The sequence below is a fragment of the Myotis lucifugus genome, unplaced genomic scaffold (assembly GCF_000147115.1).
Source record: "Myotis lucifugus unplaced genomic scaffold, Myoluc2.0 scaffold_10, whole genome shotgun sequence".
In the NCBI taxonomy this organism is placed as follows: Eukaryota; Metazoa; Chordata; class Mammalia; order Chiroptera; family Vespertilionidae; genus Myotis; species Myotis lucifugus.
Window position 1 is genome coordinate 9,859,316 of NW_005871058.1, and position 11,362 is coordinate 9,870,677.

General features: G+C 34.3%; 2 protein-coding genes across 2 annotated transcripts in view; one reads left to right on the forward strand and one right to left on the reverse strand.

Annotated features, from left to right (window-relative positions):
- Positions 1-10,696, reverse strand: part of CLEC2B (C-type lectin domain family 2 member B) — a 37,200-nt gene extending 26,504 nt beyond the window's left edge. Inside the window, exons 1-2 of the mRNA XM_014451669.2 lie at positions 10,579-10,696; positions 9,781-9,981 (exon numbers count right to left, since the gene is read on the reverse strand). Coding sequence (XP_014307155.1) covers positions 9,781-9,853 — 73 coding nt within the window. The 5' untranslated portion in view covers positions 9,854-9,981; positions 10,579-10,696. The remainder of the gene's footprint in view (positions 1-9,780; positions 9,982-10,578) is intronic.
- KLRF2 (killer cell lectin like receptor F2) lies at positions 1,070-8,407 on the forward strand. Its single transcript, XM_014451732.2, has 5 exons — positions 1,070-1,139; positions 3,509-3,607; positions 5,233-5,280; positions 7,052-7,200; positions 7,470-8,407. The coding sequence occupies exons 1-5, from the start codon at positions 1,070-1,072 to the stop codon at positions 7,587-7,589; spliced, it is 486 nt and encodes a 161-aa protein (XP_014307218.2). The 3' UTR covers positions 7,590-8,407.
- Positions 10,697-11,362: the final 666 nt, after the last annotated feature.

Genomic DNA, 11,362 nt, shown 5'->3' on the forward strand with positions numbered 1-11,362 from the left:
CAGAATGGTATGTGGTGTGGGCATCAGGAAGCCTCTTTCTCCAGACACCCTGATGTTTGATCAATGGACTAATACAGAATGGCCATGCAACTGAAATGAGTCCTATGCATGGGATCAACAAAGTTGTCTTCTGCTACCCAAGGATGCCCTGGAACTGAGTGCCCGATGTGTCAAATGCAATGGCCAAATCTGTGTCCCAGTTAAGATACCAATTCTGAGAGGGACAGCAGGCTAGCTTGGTGGCAGATTACATTGTGACTATCACATTGAAGAAGGCAACAGTGGGCTTTAATAAGATATACTCTTAATCCAATAATGAATTTGACTTCCTGCCCACAGATCTACTGTCGTACCACAAGGACTTCATAGTATGTTGGATTCATCTCCCTTGTATTCAATTTACCATTGCCTCTACACTCATCATTTCTTGGATAGTCACCTCAGACCATCATAGCCATACCTCTCTTAAGGATTTTGGACAATTATTTAAAATAACTGTTATGACAACTGATTGAATGTAGGCCTGATATTACCTTTCCTCGTGCCCTCATTGTATGCTCCTCACTGCTGGCCTGTGATTTACCAATTGCCACTAAAAAGTGCTAATTTCCTCTGTGTATGCATGCACACCACTGACGTGCGGTAAAGATAGTAACCTTTAAAAGTTTTACTCTTATCTAGCCAAGCACTAGCTTTGTTTGTTTGGTATTTATATATTTATTTCTCAATAGAATATAAAGATAGACAGTATGTTTGTCTTCTTCATTTTTTCCCTAATATACTGCACACAAATGGCTGGTACACAGTAAGGTAAGGGTCCAATAAATATTTATTGAAAAGAACAAAGCAAAATACCCACTTTTACTTTGCAGCATACAGAATTTTACTCAGAAATTAACATGTCTATCCATTTTCATTCACCAACACATCCTGTGTGGTCAGACTATTTTTGGACTTCCTTTTAGTCTTCGGTACATCGTGCTAGCAGGAATATCCATCCAAGGCTGAAACTATTCTCTATTTTCTTTTACTATTTTCTGAGTAATATCACATGAAAATATTTGAGAAGATGGAGACTGAAGATGGCTACATGAAGCTGAATTTCAAGGCTCACTTCAAATCCCGGCAGAGATCTAAAGGTAGGAATATTGTTATTTCGCACTCAGACTCCAGTTTAAAATTGCATTATTCTCTTAGGAAGACACTTATCTTTGAATAATTTTAAAGTATTAAAATTAACTATATTCTGGGATTTTACAAAATGGTCATATGTTGCCTAAATAGGTTATTTAGACTCATTTGAGCATCAACAATAAAAAATAAGCAAAAACCTCCCACAGTACTTTTGTAGCCATGGGGCCATCAAAATGCTAATAGCATAATGTATAATCTTCTCAGTGTGGTATAATAAGAATACAAAGGTAACTTTCAAGTAAAAGGTCAAAGTTAGCATTTTCATAAAAATTATTCCTCCTATAAAACATAAGATTCTTGAAGGCAAATTCTTGGGTATGATATCTGTATGAAGATGCTTATTATACTCAGAGGTAAAAATCTAGTGCTGAGGGTGGGAGTAACAGAGGTCCTATAGCGTTATACAGCTTTAAAAGACATTTTTGTATACACATATTGTATTTTATTAATCTTCTAAAAAGAGCCATGGGACTGGCAGAATAATCCATTGGGAAGGAGAGAGGGCAAAATAAATGAAAATATTAATCTTTGCTGTTTAGGATTGCTATATCTGGTTAAGGTTGTTTTGTTTTCAGATCTGTTACAGGTTTTATAGATGAGTTTAATATGCAACATATTGATTTGGCAATGAGTTTAAAATTTCCCTTCCTGGTAAGCATGGAACCAGCTTACTGCAGATAAATATGCCTAGGATAGGTATTCCCTCATAATGTGCAGAAATATATTTTGAGGGTTTTTAGCTAAGTAGAGGTCTTTCTACTTTTGCCTGAATGAAGAAATATCCACAGGCCAGAAAAAAAAAGAAAAAGAAACTTACTTGGGATTTATTTTGAAATACAGACAATTGAGTAGTAAATTTCAAAAGTTTTACAACATACAGCACATCTTATAACTATGTATTATAGATATAAAGGGATACACTAAGTCCATAGAAATCAATTGAAATGAAGCATCCAGATACATCCAGACTTGAGAAAGAGCACTCTTTTATTATAACTTTTATTATAACCTAGAACAGTGATTCTCAACCTTTTTCACCACACTCTTTTATTACAACTTAGAATAGTGATTCTCAACTTTTTCATCTTATGGCATATTATAACCTAGAACAGTGATTCTCAACCTTTTTCACCACACTCTTTTATTACAACTTAGAATAGTGATTCTCAACTTTTTCATCTTATGGCATGCATAAACCAATTATTAAAATTCTGCAGCACACCAAAAAATGTTTTTTGTCATTTTTTAATTTGACAGTCTAAGGGAAAAGAGGTAAGTCCCCTGACTAGTAAATAGTCAGATATTGCATATTTTAAAAATTCCTGTAGCACATCGGTTGAAAATCACCGACTTAGAACTATTTGTGAAATGTATGACTATGGTGATGAAATTAAGCACATGTTTATTTATAAGCCAATACATAGTGGGGAATAATTACCTGAGTATCAAATTACTTGACTTTCTCTTTGGCCACTAGCAAGGAAAATTGGCTAGAATGCTTCTAGATTGAAATAATATTCCTATAATTATGTTAAATAATATTCTAAATTCTCTGGAGGCTCCTCATTTATTCCTCTTTAAAGAGACAATTCCTGCCAACTCTGATCCAACGTAGTACTATGCCAACGTTCTGTATACGCAGCATTGATTAGAGATCTACATTGCTTAGGCTGACGCTGATTCCTGTCCGAAAATTCAAAACCAGGGATATATAATATATCATATGTAAAGGTGAGATAACATGTGACTATTCCCACTACAGTGACTGGACCATAATAGGACTTCAATAATGTTCCTTTCCTTCTTCTCTTTCCTACAGTGAGCCATTAAAATAAATAATACCCATAACATATATACACTTGGCACTGAACAATCCAAAAATGAAATTAAGAAAAAGAGTTCCATTTATAATAGCAATATACATACAGTACACAATCACATATTATATATAATTTCTATTTTTCTATATGTAATATATGAAATATAGAATATGTATTATATATTATTTATATAGTATATACTACATAGTCTCCTGTGTAATATAAAGAATATAAAAGATATAGTTATATTATTTATAATGTTATGTTATATATACAATACAAATTTTATATAGTTATATTATATTTATATAGTAATATGTAATACACATAATACTATACATTATAAATTGTATATATTATATAACATATAATTTAATAAATAATGCTAAGTTATAAAAAATATCACCAAACAATTAACAAAGACAGGAAAATGTGTTTAAAGTGAGTTATCACAAGAGTTCTAAAATTAATGAAAAAACAAATCAACATTGCAGATTTTGCCCTGCATGTACATTATTATGGCATTTTGGTAGTATTTGGATGCATCGGGATCCTTATTTACCTGATGACAGTGATTGGCCTGAACTTTTCAAGTGAGTATGGGGTTTTTATTTATTTCTGCTATTTTAGTAGATAAACTGATCTTTAGTTTTTCTTAATATCAAGACCAGCTCCACATTATAGTCCAAAATTGGTAAATTAAACTTTCTAGCCATATGTCATGTTACAAAATTACTTTGAATTTAATAAAAATTAAGAAACACTCAAATATAAGAATTTATTCTGCATCTTTAAAAAAAACTTCCAGTGAAAAAGTTGACTTATTATGTGCTTATTCGTATTACTTTGAAAAACAATCATTTAAATGTATTAATGTGTTAGTTAAAACAAAGGGGGGACAATCTCTTTTAAAACAACCAGACCTATGCATAGATGCATGGTTTCTACAGTTTTCAAAATAATGCAACTAAGAAGCTGAAGACACTTGATATAATAAAATGGGAGTTTCTGGAATAAGAATAAATAACAAAAAATAATATACAAAAAAGTAGGTATGAGGTTTAAGAATAGCCTCATCAATCTTGAGAAGGAAAAACACAAGTTGGAGGTATCACAATATGTAATATCAAACTATACTACAAGGCAAATGTAATTAAAACAGCCTGATACTAGCATAAGAACAGACATATAGATCAATGGAACAGAACGGAGAGCCCAAAAATAAACCCACGCCTTATGGTCAATTAATTTTTAACAAAGGTGGCAAGAGCCTACATGGGAGTCAAGAAAGTCTCTTCAATAAATGGTGTTTGGAAATTGGGCAGAAAGGTGCAAAAAATGAAACTAGACCATCAAATTACACCATACACAATAATAAATTAAAAATGGACGAAAGACTTAAATGTAAGCTGTGAAACCATAAAAAATTCTAGAAATTACATAGGCAGTAAATCTCAGACATCTCTCAGCAATATTGTTACCAATACATCTCTTAGGGCAAAGGAAACAAAGGGAAAAATAAACAAATTTGACTAAAAAGCTTCACCACCGCAAAAGAAACCATCAACAAAATGAAAAAAACCCCACTGTATGGGAGGACATATTTGTCAGTGATATATCTGGTAAGGGATTAATTTCCAAAATATACAAAGAATTTATACAACTTAACACCAGGAACTTTTCAAGTGAGTATGGATTATATTTTCAAATAGTCCAATTAAAAAATGAGCAAAGATTCTGAATAGACACTTCTTCAAAGAGGACACACAGATGGCCAACAGACATGAAAAATTGCTCAATGTCACTAATCAGTAGAAAGATGTAAATTAAATCCACAATGAGATACAACCTCAAACCTGCCAGAATAGCTATCATTAATATATCAACAAACAACAAGTACTGGCCAGGATGTGGAGAACAGGAAACCTGGGTGGAGGTTGGCGAAGGGGGCGGGGCATCTATAATATTGTCAACATTTAAAAAAAAGGAATGAATGCAATATTTAGAATTGTGATTAGCACTCAAAGGAATAAAAATAGATATGATTAAAAAATGGCTAATTCTGGGGAAGGAGAGAAATAGAAGCCTAGTATAAGATAAGGACTTTCAGTTTTTATTTGCATGTCTTTTATCTTATGTTAGTATTTTTATTCTCATATACCTAAATTGCTATTTGTTAAGTGTTACTCATTGTATTTTTTCTTTGCCCTGAGTACAGATAAAAAAATGGGTTTCTCACAGAATGTAAACATCAGCAGCCTAGCAGGTAATGTTTGTTTGTTGTTTGGTTGGTTTCGTCTGTAATGTGCTTCTCTATGTTTGAATCAAGAAATTTCAACCAACTGGTCATATAAATTTAGGCAAATTAAATATCAAGTTTTTTTAAAAAACTTTCAAATGGTGATATGATAACTATGTCATAGAATATTTAGTGTAGTTTAAACCAGCTGTGATGGTTAACTTTGTGTGTCAACCTGACCTGGCCATGCATGATATCCAATATTTGGTCTAACACTAGTCCAGATGTTGCTGTGAAAGTACCTTTTAGAAACACTAGCATTTAAATCAGTAGATTTTAGTAAAACAGATTATCCATCCTTTGCTAAATGATACCTAAATGTTATGTCTTCAAGGTGGCCGAAATTATGACTGGTTAAGTCAACATTTTTATACCTTACAATGTGGTCACCCTGCTAATTCTAGTAATCATCTGTCACCTTGAAAACCTATCACAATATTTTTTATTAAATTTCCTTTCCCCTTTTCACCCATCTACCCACCCCCTTCCCTTTGGTCTGTTTCTATGAGTCTAGTTTTGTTTTATTTTGATTTTAGATTCTACGTATAAGTGAAACCATACAATATTGGTCTTTCTCTGCCTGACTTATTTAACTTAGCATAATATCCTCTGTATCCGTTCATGTTGTCACAAATGGCAAGATTTCATTCTCCATAATTACTGCATAATATTCCTTTGTATATATACACCACATATAAAGGCTTTGTTTTTGAAGTGGAAGTACAATTGAACATTAAAAGATAAGTTAATATAGAGCAGTGGTTGCCAATGTGGGGCACATGCCCCACAGGGGGGCAATTTAATTTTTAAGGGGGGCAATTCGAGAATGAGTTATTAACAGAGAAATTTTTGCATTTCTTATGGTTCTAGGAGCCCCATATACTGTATATAAATATATATTGTGACATATTTATGCATTTCAGTTCTCTATTGTGTTTTGAAACTTTATTTGCTATTTTTCATATCACTTCATATTATTTTTTAATAATTTCTTAGTGATTTCTTCTTCAGTACTTCAACTGTCCTTTTGTTCTTTTATTTTTCTCTTTCATGGATGCCATGTTCTTTTGAAGCTTGTTTAGACCAAGTTAAAGGCCTTTTAGGCTTCCTCCATGTGAATAGGAGTTCACTTTTGAATAATAAGAATGATATGTCACAGGGCTGAGGGGGGATCAGGATTTTAGAGATGCTTAGGTGATGCATGGCCAAAAAAAAGGTTGGGAACCACTGATTTAGATTATGCAAATGAAGGGAAAACTATTGAAGGCTAAGGGAACAGTATAAAGGAAAAACACAGGAGGATATATGTGTTCAATGCAGTGGAGTAAGAAATGGTGGCGGTGAGTAATCTCAGAGAAATGAAGTGCCAGTTGTAAAGAAAACCTTGAGAGAAAGGAATTAGAATCAAATAATAGATGGGCTTAAACAACAGGCTTTTACTTTTTCAGTTAGTAATAAACAATCAAAATATTATACATTTTTCTCTTCTAACTATAGAGGTCAGACTTTACAAGCTTTGCTCTTCCCAAACCCTGTCACCCCAAACCCTGCCCCCAGGACTGGAAAGACACAAGTGACTGAATGAATCTCATTTTTGTTCTACTAATAGAGCTGCCTTTTAATCACAAAAGTGAATTGGTAATGGTCTATTTTCCAGTCAATCACATTAGATACTATTCATACTTTCTCTATTAACTGTAGACTTTACTTAACTTTTTCTTCATACATTTTCTTTCAGGAAATAATTATATATGCCCAAATGACTGGCTGCTGAATGAAGGGAAGTGTTACAAGTTTTCAAATTTTTCTAAAACTTGGAATGAGAGTCAGCGTGATTGTTCAAAGCTCCAGGCACATTTGCCCGTGATTCACAATTTGAAAGAGCTGGTGAGGAGGCAGAAACAGGGTCTAAGTGCCCAAGGGAAAATTCTAGGTGCAATTCTAAAAAGTGTGGGTGGTTTATGGTCATTGATTTGAACAACCATGAGCCCTAATATAATTACTATTGTTTATGATTTAAAAGCCGCTATTATTTATGAAAGAAATGATTAGTTTCTTTATCAAGTACCTTACTCTGGCACATTACCGTACTCTATAGAAGGCATTGACATGTTTTTGAATAAATGAATGAATGGATATACTGTTTTTGTCTCTAGGAATTCATACAGAAGAGTTTAAAACCTGGATTTCCTAGTTGGATTGGATTATACATTATATCCCCAGGAAAGCAATGGATGTGGATAAATGAACACCCACTTGTGGAACTAAAAAAGTAAGTAGTGATTTGAAGCAAAGGGATGGTGTAATGATGCTGTTTTCCTTGAGTTTCAAGATTTTTCTTTCTTCCTTCTTACCTGCCTTTTTTAAAAATTATTTTTCTCTCCTTTCTTCTTTCTGTCTCCCCCTTTTTTGGGGGGAGAGGGAGAGGTAGGAATTAAATAATGTTGAGAAATATGGTAGAGTTAGAAATGCTTCTTGAATTGGTATATGAAAGTGTAAATTTAAAATTCTGCCCTTAGAAAATTCTTCCAAACTTGTTAATATCAATTTGTTCATCTATATGAAAAGAGGAACAAAGCTTTCCTCACAATGTTCTTGTGTGAACAACATAAGGTAACACATGGAAGAGTGCTTTAACATTCTTAAGTGTCATATACATTCACCGGTTCTCCTCTGCGCACTCATTTTCTTTGCACATTACACTATTAGAGCACCTGAGAGCTGGCAAGTTGCAGCAAAGCCATGGAGTCAGAGTTATTTCAGTCTGGATATTTATATATACTTCTATTCTCCATCGTCTTTCATGAATATAAAACTAAGGCATCCAGTACTATTCACTTTTTTTGGACTTATTTTGATTGTAATCTTTGAAAATATTAGTAAAAGATATGTAGGCTCATTTTACTTGAAAACTGACATATTGTTAGGGTAACACATCTTCTTTTAAAGCTTTAATTTAATTATTTAACAAAAATGATGTGCAGATGGTTATAATGGTGTTTGGTTTTTATATTTTAAACAAGAATCAGTAACTAAAAACATAGTTAAGAAAATAGCTTTCTCCAAAAATATTCTAACTGCACATTTTCCTAGTCCTGTTACACTATGGAAGTTAAAAAAGGAAGTTAACATTATCAAAACAGTTTTACTTAACTTTAAAAAGTCATTCTTTTTTTTCTATGTTACTGCTTTGCAATTCCCATTAATGTATTACGTCTTTACCAAAACTTCTATTGTAATATCCAATCACCTTTTTAAAAAATATATTTTATTGATTTTTTTACAGAGAGGAAAGGAGAGGGATAGAGAGTTTGAAACATCGATGAGAGAGAAACATTGATCAGCTGCCTCCTGCACACTCTTCACTGGGGATGTGCCCGCAACCAAGGTACATGCCCTCGACCGGAATCGAACCTGGGACCTTTCAGTCCGCAGGCCGACGATCTATCCACTGAGCCAAACCGGTTTTGGCAGAGCTTCATTTAAAACCAGTCTTTGAAGGTGACATTCATCATGATCTCTGCTACTCATATTGATAATCATTGGGCTTGGTGGCAAAGAATAATGCAGAGAAGATATTCAAGTAGAATCTACGGATGTTTCATGATTATTTCTGGTATTACATTTTTCATTGTTTGGGAAAGGATGGTCATATATGAAAGATACTGGGAGTCACAGAAAATCACCATGATCCAACTAGAATTTTCGAGGTATTTCATTAAATGGAACAAATTGATGCCTCAGTAAAGAAGGAACTGATGGAGACCACCTCAGGATGATCTTAAATTAAACCTGGATGTCTATGGGCCTTTTAAAAGTCTCTTGAGCATTTTTAAATAGAAATAAATTCGGGCTTCACAAACTTAACACAAAAAGCATCTAATTCTTAAAGCAGTAAAGGATACAATGGCCTTACAAAGTGCAAAGAAGGTAAGTGGCAATGATTGCTAGAGCAGTTCAGATGGGGTGAGGGGTGAGGAGATCACTTAGATTTGGAAGGCAGGAGGAAAGGCAAGGTTATTTCCAAAGCCGGAAATAGTGTGAATGGGGATCGTAATCAAGAAAGTATAAGGGTCATCAATAGGACTATAATCAGACAGATGTCTATAACATATGTACAAATTTATAAACATCAAACATTGGAAAGAGAGGACAGTTATAAGGTCACATGACAGAAGAACTTAAGTATAGGATACATTGTTTTTTATATACTGTAAGCAATAAGGGGAAGAAGTTGAATGTGTTATGGCCGTACGAGTACATTAAAACACTAAAACATTTATCAACTAAAATATAAAAGATGATAAGATTTTTCAAAATGCCAAATGCCAAATATCTGATGTGAAAAAAAAGAAATAATTGACATACATATTACAGATACTGAAATGGTAATGTCAGCGTAGACAGTTACAAACAAAAGAGAAGAAAGCAAACTCAGCCTAAACCAGGAAACAGTTTCCCACTCACCTGAGGGAAAACCCGGCATCCTGCAGGCAGGAAAACAGCGTTGCAGCCCACGGAGGTGTGAGCTGTGTGGCATGGACGCAGGAAGACAAAACAGCGAGGAAGGAGGAGCCAGCTCTTTCACTGGGAGGAAGAAGCCAATGAGGCAGCAGTAGGAGCCAAAATGGTGATCGTAAAATGGAGAGCATACTAGCCTGGGAAAGTCTAGGAAAGAGATTGGATCATTTGAAAGAAAGCCTATTCTTCCCGCCCGCCCTCGCCCCGCCCTGCCCCAAAGAAGGAAATATATGGTATATGGAAGCTTAGCCGGGACGTGAGGTAGCCACTACCCTATAGCCTGCCTGCTCTCTGCCTCTCCGAGTGTGTACTGTCACTCTGAATGGTCACCTTTTGCTCTAATAAATCTTGCCACTATCACTAAACTCCTTTGTGAATGTGCCTGGAATTCTTTTCCTGAAACACCACTGAAGAACCACAGCCTCCAGTAACAGTAATTAAAATAGAGTAAATCTACGAATCTTTCAAGTAATAGCTAATGCTTGTACTATACATCTTGCTCCAGAAAATAGCAAAAAAACAAACAAAACATGACATCTGCAAGAGAGGGCATATGCTCAATCACGTAGGAATGCCTTTATTCACGTTAGCCAGATGTGAGCTGTTTCCTCCTATCCTTCGGCTCTGCAGGTTGAGACAGGGAAAGCAATCTTGGTTATAGAATGGGACATATCTGTGGTCACCAACTTCTTATCTGTAAAGGAACTTTTACAAAACATTTATATTGGGATGTAATACACATACCATGAAATTCACTCCAACTGTCTTCATCTACCAGCTTGTGCCCTCTCTTGCAGGTATAATACTCTACATGTTCTCCTAAATCTCTTATTACTTTACAGAAATGCTGCTCCCACCTCACTTACTTTAGTAGTTTTCCTCTATACGTAGATTGTCAGCATTCTTAAGCTGTCCTGTGTTTTGAATTCTTGTTTTTACTCACCCAGTAACACTTACTTATCCAGGGTTCTAGCCTGTTGTTACTAGTTCTGAAATGTTGGCAGTACGAAAAAAGTATGACTAACTGAATGTTAATGGACAAACAAAATAGATTCAAAGTCATACATGTTTTGATCAGAGATGAAAGTAGACTAGTTAGTTTCAGGAAGGGAAGAAAAATAGGCTCATTCATAAAGAGTATTATGAAATCAGCAAAGTACTTTTATCCTCAGGCAAGAAAAACTTGCTAAGTGGCATTTTGAGTGCTACACATGGAGAGTAGGATTCATATTATTATAGGACTCCATGCTATTTCTTGGAATTATTTCTCATTTTCATAGACAACCTATACACAATCATAATAATTATACACACACCATATTCAGTCTATGAAGGTTCAGCATTTATTACTTGTGAGACCTTTAGAAAGTTGCCTAAATTCTGTTGCTCAGTTTTCTTTTCTGTAAAATTCAGAGCAAGACTGTCCTTCCCGTGTATAAATATTACAATGATCAAATGAGATAGTACATGGAGAATGCCTAAAATGATGATGCCTGGCATTTATGTGAAATTATCTATCTATTTATCT

Bases quoted from the DNA above. Each gene is read 5' to 3' on its own strand.
- KLRF2 (XM_014451732.2), top strand. From the start codon at position 1,070: ATGGAGACTGAAGATGGCTACATGAAGCTGAATTTCAAGGCTCACTTC. The intron at 5,281-7,051 runs GTAATGTTTGTT...ATTTTCTTTCAG, and splicing joins AAACATCAGCAGCCTAGCAG to GAAATAATTATATATGCCCA. The intron at 7,201-7,469 runs GTGAGGAGGCAG...TTTTGTCTCTAG, and splicing joins TTCACAATTTGAAAGAGCTG to GAATTCATACAGAAGAGTTT.